Here is an 18646-nt window from a genome sequence, read left to right as displayed (position 1 = left end):
TCACGGATAATAAAATGGTAGTTCTAAGCTATGGTTTGGGGTTTGCTCCAGCGGCTCGACGTATTTTTTTATGAACCGAAAATAATTTACATAGTGCAAAAAAAAATGACTTACTCTTCGTCATGCATGGACACCTACTCTTCGTCGGTGTCGACGAGGTCAACGAAGACCGGAGGCGCCCGCAACCAGCGCCAATACAAAGCCGGTAGTCGTGCCGGCGCTGCTGCTGGTAGTGTAGGATGAGCCGTTTAGGGCGGGCGCGTACAAAAGCGAGTCATCTGAACATATAACTCCTCGGCTCTTCATGTTCGTTTACTTTCTCTCCTCCTTCACCATACCGCTCTTTGAGTGAGCAATTGCCAATCATCACATGCGAGTATAGACAAGAGTTAGTTGGCGTATCGTTCTCTTCCATGGTCATAACACATGATGCATTTGCTTTCATTTTTCTTCGTGGAAAGAAGGGAAGGGAAGCCCCCCACCGTTGTGCAATCTGTGGAAAACAAGAAGAATGACCCACGAAAACTCGTAAAAACTTGGTGAAGCCTAATGTATTTCGGACACGACTGTTTGTCTCCGTTTGAGTTGGATCGCGGACACAACACCGAAATGGTAGTTTTGAGCGGTTGGTTGTCGGGCGTACCCATCATCCCACCGCATATTTTTCAACAATATTTTTATTAATAGAAAGTAATTTACATGGTGCTAAAAAAAGGACTTTTAGTTTAAAAAGCCTAGCAAGGGTTTTCGCCATGGACGCCTACTCCGCATCGTCGGTGTCGACGAAGAACGGAGGCACCCATGGCCAGTGCCAGTACATAGAACGATAGTGGCGCGAGCGGTGCTGTAGCCCAGAGGAGGTGGTGGTAGCGGCGCAGGAGTGGGAGAAGGTGGCTGCGCGTGGGTGATTAGAGGGGTCACCGGCCTACCCTGAACCAGCCTGGAGTTCCGCAGCTGGATGGCTCCACGCAATGGCTAGCTCGACCGCCTCTTCCTCGGTGAGGACCTTCGGTTCACCGACGAGCAGAGCAGGCGCACCAACATTGTCGGAGAGGTCATCATCATGGTTCCATTCATCGTCCTCAGCCTCTTGGTCCAGGCCAACACCTCGTTCCCGCGTCGGGCTTATGGGTTTCAACTTGTTTGTTTAGTTGTCAAAGCAGACATAAACGGTGTGTTTGCGTCGATCAGATAAAAATACTCCTAATTCACAGAAAAACCTAGATAATATTTTGCGCCGTCTCGCTCGAGATGCCCTAATTCACCCATCAGAGATATGCTAGCCCAACCACCCTGCCTACACTTTTCTCCTCCCCAACTAATAATGGCGCCCCAAGTCCATGCCCCTCGTCTCATGGCACCAGGGGTGGTGCCGGCATCGCCATCAGTAGGTGAGAAGCGCGGCATGCAGTGTAACCTCTGCCCCAGGGACGCATCCCTGATTAGCACGCGCCAACCAACATTTCTCTGCCAAACCACAACCAACAAGTCGCATTATTCCCAAGTTAAAAATTTCCCACGGCATCTGCATCTTTCGACTTTGCCTTTGGCCTGTGCCGGTGCCGGTGCCGGTGCGCCGCTTTGCCTTTTGCCTTTGCAGCCTTTCGGCCCGTCCGTCGCTCGCTCTGGTGGGTGTGGCCGACGGACTGACCGCCCCCACTCCCCTCTTCTCTTCCACTTCTGCTGCTTCTTCTTCTTCTGCTTCACCTTCTCAATCTGGACTCGGCGCCCCCACCTGTGTCCGCCGCAATGCTGCCCTCCTCCAGATCAAGGTGCCGTTCTACTCCCCTCTCCCCGGTTCTTTTCCTGCCCAGTGTTCTTGGTTTCCTGTTTGATTCGGCTGGTTTTATCTTTTCTTTCTGAGTATTCGGTTCCGCTGGCGGCGGTAGATCTCGCCGCCATTTTCCCCGTCGCCGCTTTGCTTGCTTTCACCGGTACCTCCGCGGCCACGAATTTAACAACGCGTTGGAAGTTGGGAACCGACGAATTCCCCCGTACTCTGTCGGCTGGAACTGCCTTCTTGATCCACTTGATTTTGTCTGTCGGTGCTACACTTTCGTTCTTCCGCTCAAATTGTCCTCTTAAGTGCGTCTCGAGAGCTGTGGTTGATTTTGGTTTGTGATTCGGGGCCCTGCATTTCGGAAGATTGGAGCTTTAATGGATAACACGGAGTGTGCTGTTGTTGCTGTGAACAGATCTGGGCCCAATGAGTCGCCGGTCGGCAGCAGGACCAGGCCGAGCACGCCGTCCTCCGGCCACCGCCCCTCCACGCCGTCCTCCGGCTACCGCCCCTCCACGCCCGGCGGCACCAGGCGGAGGGCCGTCGGAACCGGCACAGGCGGTGGCGGCGGCGGGACGCCATCCACGCCGCGCTCGCGCAATGGGGGCGGGCCGTTCAGGTCCGAGCCCAACTCGCCGCCGTCGGCGCGCCCGCGCCTCTCCTTCGACCGGTCCCCGAGATCCGCCGACACCAAGCCCGTCGTCGAGCGCCGGGTGCCCAAGATCGGCACGCCTCCTCCCGACGTAAGTAAACCGCAGCCCCTCCCCCACCCTGGGAACTTCCATCCTGTCCGTCGGTGCCTGCATTTGCCGGAACTGACCTGCAATCCTCGTAACGATGCAGCAGAAGCAGCTGCGGCGGGAGGCGGAGCTGCAGGGCCGGCTGGAGTCGGCGCACGAGGACCTCAAGAAGGCCAAGGACCAGCTGGCCTTCGTGGCCGGCGAGAAGGACCGGCTCCTCGGCGAGCTCGGCGAGGCCCGGCACGTGGCCGACGAGGTGCACGAGAAGCTGCAGGACGCGCTCATGGCCAAGCGCTGGGCCGAGGAGGCCACCGAGATCGAGAAGTTCCGCGCCGACGAGCTCGAGCAGGCCGGCATCGACGAGGCGCAGAGGCGCGACGACGAGTGGCAGCGCGAGGTCGAGTGCGTGCGTGGCCAGCACGCCGCAGACCTCGAGACGCTCGTCGCCACCACCGAGGAGCTCGAGAGGTTCAGGCGCGAGCTCGCGGTTGCCAACGAGTCCAAGAAGGCCGCGCTTGGCCACGCCGACGATGCCATGAAGATCGCCGAGGTCAATGCTGAGAAGGTGGAGATCCTCTCTAGCGAGGTCATGCGCTTGAAAGGGTTGCTCGATTCGAGCACCGCCAGCGAGGATAGTAAGATCCGTGAAGCTGAGGCATTTATCAAGAGTTTAGAATCCGAAATCTCAGTTCTGAAAGGAAAACTAGAGGAAGCCAAAGTCCTTGAAGAGAAGCTGGCAGATACAGAGAAACAGACCGAGGAGCTCAAGTCACAGCTGGCTGATGCAAAGAAAGCCGAGTCAGAATTGCGTCAGCAGTTTGAAGAATGGAAGCTCAAGGCTGGATCACTGGAAATGGAACTGGAGGAACTTACTCTCTCGGAGAAGGCCAAAAGTGAAACCCTTATCTCCACGGCACAAGAGTTGGACACCACCCAGTCTATTTTACAGGACAGGGAATCTGAGATCGAAGTGCTCAAAGGAAAGACAACGGCACTTGAAATTGAGGTGGCAAGGCTTTCAGCAGACATCAACGAATCCAGTGAGCACTTGGATGCCTCTCAGCAGGAGTTGTTTGGGCTGCAGACAACGATAGATGTTCTCAAGAACAAGCTTGAGGCTGCCGAAGAAGTGGCCTCCTTGGCTTTGAACAGTGAGAAGAATGCTAATGCAAATATTGAGATCCTGACCGAGGAGAAAATCAGGCTAATTAACGAGTTGGATGATGCTAGGGACAGAGAGGAGAAAGAGAGAAGGGCGGTGGAGGATCTCACTGCTGCCCTGAGTGAGGCGTCTGGCAAAGCAAAGGAAGCACATGAGAGATTGCAGAACAAGGAAGATGATTACGAGCATGCCCTCGCACAGATTGGTGATCTGAAGCTGTCCCTAAATAGCACCAAAGAGAATTACGAGGTAATGCTTGACGAGGCAAACTATGACATTACGTGTTTACAGAAAACCGTCGGAACATTGGAGGCTGAGGTGATCAAGTACAGAGAAGAATGCGAAGCTAAGGAGATTGCCATTGTCAATTCAAGCAAGCAGTCGGAGGAAGAAATTGGCACTCTTAAAGCAGAAGCCGACAAGGTAGTAGCATCACTGCGAGACGCAGAGCACAAACTCGAAACCGTCAATGAGGAGAAAGAGATGCTTCAAGAGAAGCTAATGCACACAGAATCAGCAGTTGCGGAAGCTAACATGGTTGTGCAGGAAGTAAAGGCTGAGAAAGAAGGTCTTCTAGAGCAGCTAGTGCAGATGGAATCATCGGTTGCCGAAGCTAACAAGGCCGTACAGGAGGTAAAGGCTGAGAAAGAGGATCTTGAAGAGCGGCTAATGCACACGGAATCAGCGGTTGCTGAAGCTAACAAGGCCGTACAGGAGGTAAAGGCTGAGAAAGAGGGTCTTCATGAGAAGCTAATACACACGGAATCAGCGGTTGCTGAAGCTAACAAGGCAGTACAGGAAGTAAAGGCTGAGAAAGAGGATCTTCAAGAGCAGCTAACGCACACGGAATCAGCGGTTGCTGAGGCTAACAAGATTGTGCAGGAGGTAAAGGCTGAGAAAGAGGGTCTTCAAGAGCAGCTAATGCACATGGAATCAGCAGTAGCTGAAGCTAACAAGGCTGTGCAGGCGGCTACGTCTGAGAGTTTGCAACTGAAGGACAGGTTACTTGATAAAGAGAACGCATTGCAGAGCTTAACCCAGGAGAATGACGAATTCAGGCTGCGAGAAGCTGAGGCCATGAAGAAGATAGATGAATTGTCTGCTCTGCTCGCTGAAGCCATGGTAAAAAAGCATCCTGAGGAGGAAGAGAAGCTAGTGGTTGTCGATGAGGTACACAGTTCAGCACGCGAAGTAGTTGCTGATTCAGGTGCAGAAACTGAAGACACGGAAGGAGAGAGCGATAAAAAGCCGAACATGGAACTCATCGTTGCCAACGGGAACTCCAATAGGGACATGAATCAAGAGGAAGAGAAAGAAGACTGTAAGGTTGCACAGAAGGAAGTAAAAATGGAAGAAACCATGGTACAGGAGAGCAACAAAGTCGTCGAGAACCAGCCATGGACAGACAGGAAGCAGGAAACCGAATCTTCCAGAGACGATCAGTCCTCCAAGGATGATAGCAGCACAGATCACGTAAACGGCACGGCGTCGGCAGAAGTTACCAGCAAAGTCGCAATGTCTCCGGTAACGAAACAGAAGAAGAACAAGCCTCTGCTGAAGAAGTTTGGCAGCCTACTGAAGAAGAAAAGCAGCAAGTAGTAGCACTAGCAGGTGAACAGAAAACACATGTACTGTTATTGGTGTTTACTCTGATTTTCTTTTTTGTTTGACAGCAAGTAGTGTGCTTAATTTCCGCGCGCGATCTTTTTCTTTTGTCAATAACTGTATCTTGTTCTGGTGATTGCATTAGTTTGTGGCTGTGTTTTTTTTTTCCTTTTCTTTTGAAGTTGGACCTCCTGTTCTTTGCCCTATGGGTGTGGCTATAATTATCTACACGATTTGTGGCCGTTTGTTTGTAACTGGATGGAGCTCCTCCTAATCACAATGTTACCAGTCATTTCTGAAAACTGTGTAGCTCCTTATGACAATCTGATCACATGTATCATCTATTGTAATGTAATCTTACCTAATTTAACCATCAAGCTTGTTGGCATGATCTGTTGGCTACTCTAATCATGTCTGTTGTGTCGGAAAGCATATTCATGTCTGGTGGCAGGCAGAAAGCTGATCACTCATGTTGGTTGCCATGTTGGCCATCCCATCCATGATTATCTTTTTTAACAGCTGAAATCGATTGAGATGAGTTGGCCTTTTTGTTTTCTTTACTTATTTTTGGTGTGGTTGGACCCTCCTAATCTTGGTTGCTTAGGAAGGTGGCATGGATCAAATCAAGTGGGTGAAAATGAAAATGGCATGATATGTTGGTATGGTACAGCTGAATAGCTGTAATTTCATAATTGTTTCTTTTCTTAGATGGGGCTGGATTTGTGCACATGCACCCATGTGGCCTATAACTGTACATAATGTCATCCTGGCTGGTTGTAAAGTGTCAAACGAGAGAAGCATTCATTTGGTCTCCAGTATAATGTGTAGCACTGCTTAGAGATTTATTGTGGATCTTTTTTTTTTGCTAGAGAGCTATAGGAACATTTTCTTAAAATGGAAATATTGTGTTTGTTTTTTGATTACTTCGTGATTTTCTGCTGGTTTTCTATCTTTGGTAACTTGGATTTGTTGTGTGCTTGAAATCTAAGTAAAGTATGATTGGCTATGGCAGGTAATAGCAGAAAATATATGCATTTGCAGGAGAGGAAGCCCTTATGTTTCCATCAGTCAATAATTTGCTATTGACACCAAATCTACAGAAATCTACTACTAGAAAGAAAAGAGAAAGGGAAAGAAAAAAAAGTAAAAGGTGACAGTACGACTTGAGCCCACGGCCCATCTCAGAGCTACTTTCGGCCCAGTGTGCACATGCCAACGTGCAGAGCACGAGCAGAGCAGCACAGGCCGCGACCAGGACTCGACGCATCCACGGGGCCCACATTTCAGAGACTATATCCCCAAGCCTTGCCACATGCCACCACTTCTCCACTACCACTTCCGCTCTTCTGCCAGCCAAGCACAAGTAGCATCTCTGCAGGAAGATTGCTTGCATTCCTGATTATTTTCTTCTCTTCTTCTCTGTTCTTCTTCCTCCCCTCCGGTGCCACCGTGTTCTTCTTCTTTCGAAGATGGTGTATAGCCCGACAATTGTAGGCAATGCACATTGCTGACTTTTCAGTTTGAACTCCTGCAACTTTGATCTTGTCCTGTTTGCAACAACAGCGATGATCAGCAGGGACCCACCCACACACATTCAGGCGTGCGAACTGATCAGGTCTTTTGTGCATTGGAAGAGAAGGTGAAAGAGACATCAGCTTTGGAGGAAGAGGGGAGAGGAGGGGCTGGCTAACCGGCAGCTGAAGAAGTGTGGCGGAAGAAAGGAGGAGGATGCTGCAGCGGGCGGCGAGCAACGCCTACTCATGGTGGTGGGCGAGCCACATCCGCACCAGGCAGTCCAAATGGCTCGACAGCAACCTCCAAGGTCCGTCCATCTTCTTTGTCCATGCTCCTAGATTTTCATTACTTTCTTGGCGCATCTTTGATTTATTTCTGGTCAAAACATTGCATAGTATCCTGCAGCAGTTGTCAAATAAAGGCAAAATATGTAATTTGTATCACCATTCTGGCTAATTAACACATAAATCATGTAAATATCTATACACTATATTACTGCCAGGTGATTATGAATTCGATGCATGACTCAGATCAGCAGAAATATATTATGGTATATTGCTATTTTGTAGCCAAGTTATGTGGAGGCTTGGTCACTCAGACAAAGAAATACTGCTGCATTTAGACTAGCATATATACAATTAAATTTCCTCCGAAAGATAATACACAGTTCAAGTTGATCACAACTAAAACATAGGCATGCCATTCTACAGGTATTATTAGGTGAAAAAGCTAGAAGCCAGTGATATCAACCTAATACTGATTAAATTTACTTTGAAGCATATGCATGTTTAATCAGAGTAGCATGGCCATCCTATATATAAAAAAATCAGCAACTCTGCACATCGACTTGATGCTGATTTTGAGAAATTACTCTTACCAGCACGGGTTCCACAAAACAGGGTCAAATCGTGTTGCTACCTAACCAACTAATTGGTCAGCGTTACTCTTTTGGGTAGACCATTAATAGATTGCCGTTAATGTGCAGATATGGACGACAGGGTCAAGTGCATTCTCCTACTCCTCGGAGAGGAAGCAGATTCTTTTGCAAAGAGGGCAGAAATGTATTACCAGAGGCGGCCAGAGGTGATCAGTTCCGTGGAAGAAGCTTACCGGGCATACAGAGCTCTTGCCGAACGCTATGACCACATGTCAGGAGAGCTACACAAAGCAAACCACACAGTTGCAACTGCATTCCCTGACCAGGTTCAGTACTCTATGCTAGAAGAGGACGATGACAGCCTCCCAAAGGCGTTCACGACGGTTGATCCTCGTAAGATCCGCAAGTCAACGGTCGAGGGGCTAATGAAAAAGAAGAAAGGAGATAAATCAGGACCGAAGGGTGGAGGAGCCAACTCTGCAGGTCCAGTCAACAAGGATAACGCGCAATCGGAGATCAGCAGGAAGCAGAAAGAGATATTGGTGCTGCAGACGGAGAAAGAGTTTATCAAGAGCTCTTACGAGAGCGGAATAGCGAAATACTGGGATCTCGAAAAGCAGATCAATGACATGCATGAAGAAGTCTGCTACTTCCAAGAGGAGTTCAGCGAAAGCGCCGTGATTGAAGATGATGAGGCCAGAGCCCTGATGACAGCAAGTGCACTTAAATCTTGTGAAGACACCATTTCCAAACTGCAGGAACAACAGAAGTTATCGTTCAGCCAGGCAATGGTTGAACTGGAAAGGGCCAACGTTTCAAGAGATAAACTGAAGAATATCATGAAAAAGCATGGTAAAGTCCTGTCAGATTCAGGAAATTCTCTCTACGAGAATGCGGCAAATGATGCCAGCGTTGAGATGGATGATGTGTACTCTATGAAGCAGCAGAAAATCGAAATGGAAGCAATAGTAGACAAGATCAAGGAGTATTTTCAGAAAGACACTGATATTTCCGTGGCAGAGATCGCAGAAAAAATCGATGATATAGTCAATAAGGTTGTTGATTTGGAACTTATGGTTTCATCACAGACTGCGAAGATAGATAGGCTGTGTCTGGAAAACACAGATCTGGAGAAGTCCTTGCATGAACTGGAGGAAGTGAAGGCAGTAGTAACAAGTGGCTCAGGTGAATTGAACGAGAAGCTCGAGAAGGCAGAAGATGAGCTGATGAGAGTGCAGTATCTTGAGAGCTCCTTCCATGAAGAAGAAAGTATAGTTTATTCAAATTTCGCTGAAACTGTAACTAGTTTCTGTGGTATTACAGATATGTTGCAGTCACCTCTCATTGAGCACCAAACTGACCCGGTGCTCACACAGGCTGATGAAGCAACACCATCCAACCACACCGAACCATTTGGCGAGTGTGAGAAAATAAAACCAGAAGATGAAGATAATCAGGACAAAGCTACACAAAAGGCTGAGCTAGATGGATTTGCAGATTGCTCTGGTCAGTCAGATTTAGCGATCATCAATGATGATTCAGAGGATTTGTGTCCCTTTGAGACTGAAGGGAAATCAAGATTTGCCGCTCCATCATTAGATAAGGGAACAGAAGAAAATGCAGATAATGATACATTTGGTGAACATGGCAATGAAGAAGTGGAATATGCTCATGGAGTCATTGACACCAGCATGCAACCACATGTTACACATTCCCATGAGCAAGGGTCGCTGGATCTGTTGGATCATATTTCATATGAAGGCCCAGAAGATCACAACCTAAAACAAGTAGATGACAAGCAAGATTCGTCATCAGCTGACCATATCATTTCTGAAGACCACTCAGAACAAAAGATAAAGAAAGCAGATGAGTCAGAAAACTTGCATATCAGTGAAAATTCTACTCCTGAAAATGGACTAGTTGTTGGCTTTGAAGATCAAGAGAACATGGCTAATCTGCAGCAAATCCCTATGAGTGGACTCGAAGACAAGGAAAATGTACCATTAAGCGAGTGCAAGAAACAAGATCCAGAAGAAGATCCTCAGATGGATAAAGCTACACAAAAGCCTGACATAGATGGATTCGCAGATAGCTCCGTTAAGTCGGAGTTGGCCATCATCAATGATGATTCAGAGAATTTGTGGCATTTTGAGCTGGAAGGCAAATCAAGCTTTGAAGTTCCATCAGTAGATAAGGTAACAGCAGAAAGTGCACATAACAATCCATTTGGTGAACATAGCAGTACGGAAGTAGAATATGCTCATGGAGTAATTGGCAGCGGCATGCAACCATATGTTATACATTCCCATGAGCAAGGTTCATTGGATCAATTGCATCATAATGTATCTGAAGGCTCACTAGATCACAATCTAAAAAAAGCAGGTGACAAGCAGGATTCATCAACAGCGGACCACAGAATTTTCGAAGGCCACACAAAACAAGATATAAACCATGCAGAAGGGTCAGAAAACTCATATATTACTGAAAGTTGTACTCCTGGTAATAGAGAAGTTATTGGCTTTGAAGATCAAAAACAGAACATGGCTATTCTACAGCATTCTCTTATGAGTGGACTGCAAGACAAGGAAAAGTTATCATTAACCGAGTGCGAGAAACAAGACCCAGAAATAGATCTTCAGATGGATAAAGATACAAGAAAGCATGCCATAGATGGATTTCCTGATTGGTCCCGTGAGTTGGAGCTAGAAATCTTCAGCGGTAACAAGCAGCCATCTGATGGTTACCATGAAAGTATGGCAGAAAAGCATTACAGAGCAGATGATTTAGAGGATTTGTGGCATTGTGGGCTTGAAAGCAAATCTAGCTTGACAGCTCCACCAGTGAGTAAGGAAATATCAGACGAGGATGCATCTGGTGAGCATAACAATAAAGAAGTGGAATATGTTCACGGAACTGTTGGCAACCTTGGCAGCAGCATGCAACCATATGTTGTACATTCCTGCGAGCAAGGTTCATTAGATCAATTGCATAATATTTCAACTGATGCTCCACAAGATCACGATCTAAAACAAGTGGATGACAAGCAAGATTTATCAACAGCTGGTCATAGCATTTCCGCAGGCCACTCCGAAAAGGAGATGAACAAGGCAGAAGAGTCAGAAAACACTCGTAGCACCGAAAATTCTACTCCTTGCAATGGAAAGGTTGTTGGTGCTGTAGATCAAGAGGAGAACATGGCTAATCTGCAGGAATTGCTTATGAGTGGACTCCAAGACAAGGAAAAGGTACTATTGACCGAGTACACTTCTATCCTCCGAAATTACAAGAATGCAAAGAGAAGCCTTACAGAAATGGAGATAAAGAACGAGGAATGTTTGAATGAGATGAAAGCCATGATGAGTGAACTACGGTGTGCCAATGAATTGAAGGACAAGGAGATACGGTCACTGCGTGAACTCTTGAACTCTTCTACTGACAAAGATGCACAGCACAGTGGCCATCACATAAATACAAACACGACCGTGAGTTTCAAGAGTGGGTCTTTTAGGGGGCATCGAAGGATCCCAAGCTTTTTGCCAGTTCATCAAAGGAGACAAAGTGCATCTTCTATTCAGAATTATAGCCCTAAAAATAATGCAAACCATGAAGCCCATATGGAGGATGATGCATCACATGACACTGTTCTTGACCAAGAAAGCATTGTTCTGGGTGACCACAGATTAACTAATATTCTTGAGATGGAGAACGCCTCACCTCTTGAAGACAAGTTTCGAAGAGACATTGATGGACTTTTGGGGGAGAACCTAGAGTTCTGGATGAAGTTCAGCACATCATTCCAAAAGATACAAGAATTTCAGACCAAGCATGATCAGCTACAATCAGAGATTGGAAAGATAGTAAATGAGGACAAGCTCAAGGTGAACAGCGGACGGGCAAGTGATCCTCCTGCAAAAGTTGAATCTGAAGCCATAGAAAAGCAGCTGAGAGAACTTAAGATTGACATGCAAGTATGGTTGGAACAGAATGCTATGTTCAAAGGAGAGCTCCACTATAGGTTTTCTTCACTCTGCAGCATACAAGAGGAAATCCAAGCAGCTATGGAGATGGATGCAGAAACTGAGGAGGGAATTCAATTCACTTCCTACCATGCTGCCAAATTCCAAGGAGAGATCCTAAACATGAAGCAGGAGAATAACAAGGTTGCGGATGAACTGCAGGCTGGTTTGGATCATATAAGAGGGCTCCAAGGAGAGATCGAAAAGGTTATACCAAAGATTCTTAATAGCCCAAGCTTATCTGCGTCGAAAGGCTTTGGCACCTGGAGGAATACACCCTCTAAATCAAGAGTGCCACTCCGGTCATTCCTCTTTCCAGCCAAGAAGAAGAAGTCCTCGCTGCTGGCATGCATGAATCCGGCGTTACAGAAGCAGCACAGCGACATGGCATTCTTCGCTAAAATGGAATAGGTAACTCATGTCTGTCTGGCTAAATTACCAGCTAATGTTTCCCCTATGACTTTGTGGACTGACACGCTGTAATGATGATCAGGACTTTGCGAATGAACTAAACTCATCATGCATGGAGCTAAATAAACCGTCAAGCATACACCACTAGAAATATGATGTTAGGTTGTGTCCTCTCAATGCCGGACAGTTCCTTTCAGGGCCACATTCTCGCTGGGATTAGTTAGAGTTTATATATATTAGATGTTTATGTTCAGAGGATATACTGCTACTATACATAATTTACCTTCATAATGTTTCTATGACAATGAATGTCTGATTAGTCACAAAAGACATGATTCCTTGTTTGTGGGACTTTTTTTTTGAATTCTTTGTCTGTGAGACACTTATGAGGTTAGCTTGGGCTATTCTGCTGTTCAGTAAAGATGACAACAATACACATTCATTCAGAAATCTAGGTGGTGAGAGGCCATACAGAAACATTCACAAAATAAAGATTCAAACTCTTGTGGAACAACACACTTCTATGCCTTCCACAATCACCACCAGGCACCAAAAGCCATCGTTCTAACAAATGCAACCTATCCGCATATACAAACACAAAAAACAATATACAGAAAATACATATCATTACTGAAATACCGACAGTTCACATTCCATGATTTTAACACATTGGAAAACAAAAAGAAAGAGAATTGGGTACTAACTTTCTACTCGCAGATAGATTGCATTTCTTGTATAAGCAGAAAGGCCTCATTGCAAGGAAAATCTGAAGTGTGCCTTTTGAGGATTTAAGTTCAGATAGAATGTATCATGTCAACTGTGGATGTCTCCTTCCAAAAACTGATACCTTTCTGTGAGCAAATCTTTGTGCTTATGGTATATCCCTTTCCTTGAAAAGAGAGTTATCAACAGGGAAATAGTTGAAGCTTCAAGCGACATGCTTTTCCCATCAACTCTGGACATATAATTGATGGCCCTGACTATTTCACCTTTTTTCAATAACTTTCTGATAATAATATTTAGCATACGAGAGTTGGAAGCACAACCACTCCTCTCCATTGATGAAAATATACTGTCAGCATCTTCTACCAATCCTTTTTCTATAAGGTTTGACATCATCGTGGTGTAGGTTATAGCATCAGGTACCAATCCCTTGACTGGTATTGCAGCAAACAAATTCTTAGCTTGCTCTATTCTTCCAACTTTAAACATTGCATCAATTATAATAGTGAGAGTTCTAATATCAAACTTAAGGTTCATTGCTCGCAACTTGTCGAACAGCATGACTGCTTCATCTGCACAACCATTTCTGCAAAGCCCGCCGAGAATTACATTGTATGTACCAATGGACAATCTCACTCCACTTTTGATCATCTCATGGAACTTTTCTTTTGCAGCAATGGTTCTACCAGCCTTAAATAATCCATCCATTATGATGTTATAAGAGCATCCGGTTTAGCTGCCATACCTGACATTTCTTGGAACAAAGTCAACGCAGCATCCACCATTCCAGCTTTAAAGTATCCATCAATAAGTGTACTGTACGTAATTGCACCAGGCTCGATGCCAACTGATACCATATCATCATGTACTCTGGATGTTTTCTGCATCTTGCCAACTAAGCAGTATCCATCAATCAGTGAACTGAATGTGATAACATCGGGCTTCTCACCTATATGTATCATAAAGTCAAAGATATCTTGTGCATCTGTCACCCTTCCTTGTTTGCATAGGCTATTTATTATTGAGTTAAAGAAGATAATGCCAAGATAACGGATGCCTTTTTCCTTCATTTCATAAACCAATTCTTTAGCTCTCACTAAATCACCATGTGCACAATAACTCTGAATCAGGCACCCATAAGTCTGTATATTCGGTGGTACCCCCACATTAATCATCTGGTTGAATTGTTGAATAGCATCATTCATCCTACCCTTTCTGCAAAACGCATCTATCATGGCTAAATAGGTCACAGCATCCGGTTTCACTCCCTGCTTCAGCATGTCTTCAAAGATAAGAAAAGCCTCATCCACCAATCCACATTTAGCATGTGCATTGATCAATATGTTGAAAACATATTGGTCAGGTACGACACCTTCTCCTACCATCAAGTTGTAGAGATTATTCATATCAACAAGGCATCCTTGTGTAGCGTACCCGTGAAGCATAGTAGTGTATGCAACGATATCTGGTTTGAGGCCCTTGAGAATCCCACAATCCAGAATCTGTCTAGCTTCTTTGCTTCTTCCACGCTTGCACAGCACACCAATCATCGAGCTATACGTCACCACATCAGGAACAACAACCTGTTGTACCATTTCATGGAATAGGTTGCTTGCCGTGCTGAATTTACCCTCCTTTAAGAAGCCATGGATAACCTGTTGGATAATTAGGCACAATTTTCATGATTAATTCCAGAATATTAAGCATGACGACAGTAACTACTAACATGTGAAACTCGAACATACTAGATGCATTAATCAACATGAGTAGCAGCAACACAAACGGTAAAGCATCCATCGCTAAACAGATCGAGATATGTCGCACGTACCGATCTGGAGGTGGCGGTGGAGGTGTAGCAGATGATGTCGCAGCAGTAACGTTGTTGATGACAACGTTGTGGACGACAGGGACGACGGGTCGAAGTAGACGACGTTGAAGACGACGGTAGGCAGCACCGCCCGACTTGGACGGAAGGCGATCCGTGATGAAGAGCTTGAGCAGTCGCGCAGAGCGCTTCCCAAAAACCTAATTCGCCCTCTCCCGTACAGGATCGCAAGGACGAGCGGTTCCGGAGACCTGCTCTCCCGTTCGCCGATGCACGTCGGCGTGCGGGATGGAGTAGGCTACGATGGCGGCGCAAGCAGAGAGAGGTGGAAAACCTAACTCGTGTATTATATGTTTCTGCGGTAGCCGGGCAAGAGATTATATAGGCTCAGGAAACCCTAGGCAACGTGGGGCACGCCCATGTAGCGCGCACGTTTCGAGTCGGTTACAGATAGCCCACGGCCCGGGAGCGACCCGAACCGACTAACTGCGACGCGTCCGTCTAGGACTCTGTTCGTTTTCCTGAGCTGCAAAAAGTAAGGAAAGTCTCGGCTCGAGGCTCAATCCACTCACCACTCACCACGAGCGCGGCGCGCGCGTCGAGTCGAGTCGAGACGAGCGAGCGAGGAGGAGGAGGAGCGCGCGTGAACCACTCCTATTCTTACTCACTTACTAGTGGTGGAACAACCCACCTTATAAGGTGGTCTAACTACCTCCCAACTTTCCATGCGGGACTAAACTTCCCACCTCTTGCCACTCCCTAGTGAGCTGCCACCAACTTGGGCTCAAACTCACAAGGCTGCCGCTAAGTGGGCTTTGAGATTTATAGGGAATCTGAAATCTAGTATGGGCCAATGTGTATGGGCCCAATATTTCAACAATCCCCCACCAGATCTCAAATCCCCAATTAGAGATTTACCAATACTCGCTGCTTGTTTATATACCAGTGTTTCAGCGGAGACTGTTAAGTTGAACTTCCGCCTAGAACCTTAAGCTACATCCATTCACACTTGAACAATGGACTAAGCCTTGAATTGCAAGTTTTGCGTGAACAGGGTTTCACTCAAAGTCATAACCAGTACATGGCTGCCAGTAGCCTACCCCGCGGGTGAAGTATATGCGTCATACTTCGTGGTCTCTTCATGAGTTTACTAGAGATCACCCAAATCTCATAGATTCCGACGTTTAACAATCGGACTCATATAGGTGTGTTATTTCAAGAATGCTCTGTAGGACAACATCTTTGCTAAAATAGCCAACATAAACACATTAACGCTTGTTGCCAACCTGCCTTACAGCAATTGAGAGTTGTGCATCTTCGCATAGAGAGGGTTACAGAATACTCTCCTCAATTAAACCACTAGTTTGTTCTTCTCAGGTCCTAATTCACGGGATCTCCGATCACAAAGGTTGGGTTACCACTATGGTGTAACATCAACGGGTATCAAACCCATCTCCCTCGATGCACTTTCTATCACATTACGTGATAGTCCCTTTGTAAAGGGATCTGCCAGGTTTTTATCTGTTTGAATATATGTAACAGTTATTACTCCGGAGTTTCGCAATTTCCTAACAGACTTCAAACGTCTTTTGATGTGTCTTGATGACTTCGCGTTATCCTTAGAATTGTTCACTTTGACAATTACAGTTTGATTGTCACAATTCAAAATGATTGCCGGTACAGGTTTTTCAACCACAGGCAAGTCCATCAAGAGCTCACGCAACCATTCTGATTCAACAGTGGTTGTGTCCAAAGCAGTAAGTTCTGCTTCCATAGTTGACCTCGTCAATATGGTTTGCTTACAAGATCTCCATGACACTACGCCACCTCCAAAGGTAAATACATACCCGCTAGTGGCGTAGAGTTCAGCTACATCAGAGATCCAATTTGAATCACTATATCCTTCAAGCACAGCTGGGTGCCCTGAATAGTGAATCCCATAACTCATTGTACCACATAGGTAGCGCATGACCCTATCAAGTGCATGCCAATGATCGATGCCGGGTTTGACATGAATCTACTCAACTTGCTAACAGCAAAAGAGATGTCGGGTCTAGTCGCGCTCGCTAAGTACATGAGTGAGCCAACAATCTGAGAGTATCTCAGTTGATCTACGGCAATCCTCCGGTTCTTGCGTAATGTCACACTGGGATCATAAGGTGTTGGACAAGACTTGCTATCAATATAGCCGAACCGGCTCAAGATCTTCTCAACATAATGGGATTGTGTTAGAGTAATCCCACTCTCGTTCTTAATAAGCTTGATGTTCAGAATCACATCAGCTTCTCCCAGATCTTTCATATCAAAACACTTTGACAAGAAAGACTTGACCTCGTGTATTACTTTCATGTTTGTACCAAATATCAGAATATCATCCACATACAAACACAGTATAACACCTTCGCCCCCACCATGGCGATAGTAAACGCACTTGTCAGCCTCATTGACAACAAAGCCTACAGAAGTCAAAGTTCTGTCAAACTTCTCATGCCATTGCTTAGGTGCTTGTTTCAGGCCATATAAAGATTTCAGCAACTTGCACACCTTTCTTTCTTCACCTTTTACTACAAACCCATCAGGCTGATCCATATAGATTTCCTCTTCCAACTCTCCATTAAGAAAAGCTGTCTTTACGTCCATTTGATGAACGATAAGACCATAGGAGGCAGCCATGGACAGTAGTATTCGAATGGTGGTAAGTCTAGCGACAGGTGAATAGGTGTCGAAGTAAACTTCGCCTTCTCTCTGTGTGTAGCCTTTAGCTACAAGCCGCGCCTTGTACTTCTCAATAGTACCATCAGGCCTTAGCTTCTTCTTGAACACCCATTTGCAGCCTACAGGCTTGCATCCATGGGGTCGTTCTGATAGCTCCCAAGTTCCATTAGAAAGAATCGAGTCCATCTCATTATGGACAGCTTCTTTCCAGTCATCTGCATCTGGAGATGCGAATGCCTCTGCAATGGACGTGGGAGTATCATCCACAAGGTACACAATGAAATCATCACCAAAGGATTTTTCAATCCTCCGTCTCTTGCTCCGTTTAGGAGCTTCATTGTCATCCTTCTCAGTAACATTCTCACGTGATTGTTCAAAATACTCATTAGATGGACTAGACTCAGGAATTATCTCAGTAGAAATTCTAGCAATGCTATGCATATCTTTCATAGGAAACATGTTCTCAAAAAATGTTGCATCACGAGATTCCATAATAGTATCAACATGCATATCAGGTACCTCGGATTGAACTACTAAAAATCTATAGCCTATACTCATGGAGCATAACCTAGAAAGATACAATCCTTGTCTTTGGTCCGAGTTTGCGCTTCTTAGTAATTGGAATATTGACTTTCGCCAAACATCCCCACGTGCGCAAATACGAAAGTGATGGTTTTCTCCCAGCCCACTCCTCGTAAGGGGTTTTATCTTTATTCTTGTTAGGAACTCTATTCAGGACATGACATGAAGTCAATAAAGCCTCCTCCCACCATGCCTTTGATAAACCAGCAGTGGCTAACATGGAATTCACCAAGTCAGTCAGCGTGCGGTTTTTCCTCTCGGCAACCCCGTTTGACTGGGGCGAATAGGGAGGCATCCTCTCATGAATAATGCCATGTTCCTCACAGAATTCATCAAAGATTTTAGGAAAATATTCACCACCACGATCCGACCTAAGACGCTTGATCTTTCTCTCTAGTTGATTCTCAACTTCAGCCTTATAAATTTTAAAGTAGTCTAAAGCTTCATCTTTAGTTCGCAATAAATAAACATAGCAAAATCTAGTCGCATCATCAATCAATGTCATGAAATATCTCTTTTCACCTTTTGTCAACACACCATTCATCTCGCATAGATCAGAATGTATGAGTTCTAGAGGTGCCAAGTTTCTCTCCTCGGCCGCCTTGTGAGGCTTCCGGGGTTGCTTTGATTGCACACAACTATGGCACTTAGAACCTTTGGCAATGGTGAAATTCGGAATTAAACTCAAACTGGAT

At 45.8% G+C, this 18646-nt stretch overlaps 2 protein-coding genes across 3 annotated transcripts; both read left to right on the top strand.

Annotated features, from left to right (window-relative positions):
- The first annotated feature begins 1544 nt into the window (after positions 1–1544).
- On the top strand, positions 1545–5589 carry LOC127343666 (WEB family protein At5g16730, chloroplastic). 2 transcript variants are annotated; one of them, XM_051369841.2, is made up of 3 exons: positions 1545–1772; positions 2196–2523; positions 2627–5589. In XM_051369841.2, the coding sequence occupies exons 1-3, from the start codon at positions 1750–1752 to the stop codon at positions 5279–5281; spliced, it is 3006 nt and encodes a 1001-aa protein (XP_051225801.1). In that variant the 5' UTR covers positions 1545–1749; the 3' UTR covers positions 5282–5589. The 2 variants fall into 2 exon arrangements, with proteins under 2 accessions (XP_051225801.1, XP_051225789.1); XM_051369829.2 differs by having other exon boundaries at positions 2624–5589.
- A 1388-nt stretch (positions 5590–6977) lies between these two features.
- LOC127343659 (protein NETWORKED 2A-like) lies at positions 6978–12376 on the top strand. The gene is made up of 5 exons (XM_051369824.2): positions 6978–7109; positions 7788–9101; positions 9471–9486; positions 10336–12106; positions 12189–12376. Exons 1-4 carry the CDS (start codon positions 7016–7018, stop codon positions 12104–12106), a joined length of 3195 nt encoding a protein of 1064 aa, XP_051225784.2. The 5' UTR covers positions 6978–7015; the 3' UTR covers positions 12189–12376.
- Positions 12377–18646: the final 6270 nt, after the last annotated feature.

The sequence above is a fragment of the Lolium perenne genome, chromosome 1 (assembly GCF_019359855.2).
Source record: "Lolium perenne isolate Kyuss_39 chromosome 1, Kyuss_2.0, whole genome shotgun sequence".
NCBI lineage: Eukaryota > Viridiplantae > Streptophyta > Magnoliopsida > Poales > Poaceae > Lolium > Lolium perenne.
This window is presented reverse-complemented; position numbering and strand designations above follow the sequence as displayed.

Coding starts and splice junctions, on each gene's coding strand:
- LOC127343666 (XM_051369829.2), top strand. CDS start 1,750: ATGCTGCCCTCCTCCAGATCAAG. Junction 1,773..2,195: donor CTGCCCTCCTCCAGATCAAG/GTGCCGTTCTAC, acceptor TGCTGTGAACAG/ATCTGGGCCCAATGAGTCGC. Junction 2,524..2,623: donor TCGGCACGCCTCCTCCCGAC/GTAAGTAAACCG, acceptor GTAACGATGCAG/CAGAAGCAGCTGCGGCGGGA.
- LOC127343659 (XM_051369824.2), top strand. CDS start 7,016: ATGCTGCAGCGGGCGGCGAGCAACGCCTACTCATGGTGGTGGGCGAGC. Junction 7,110..7,787: donor GCTCGACAGCAACCTCCAAG/GTCCGTCCATCT, acceptor GTTAATGTGCAG/ATATGGACGACAGGGTCAAG.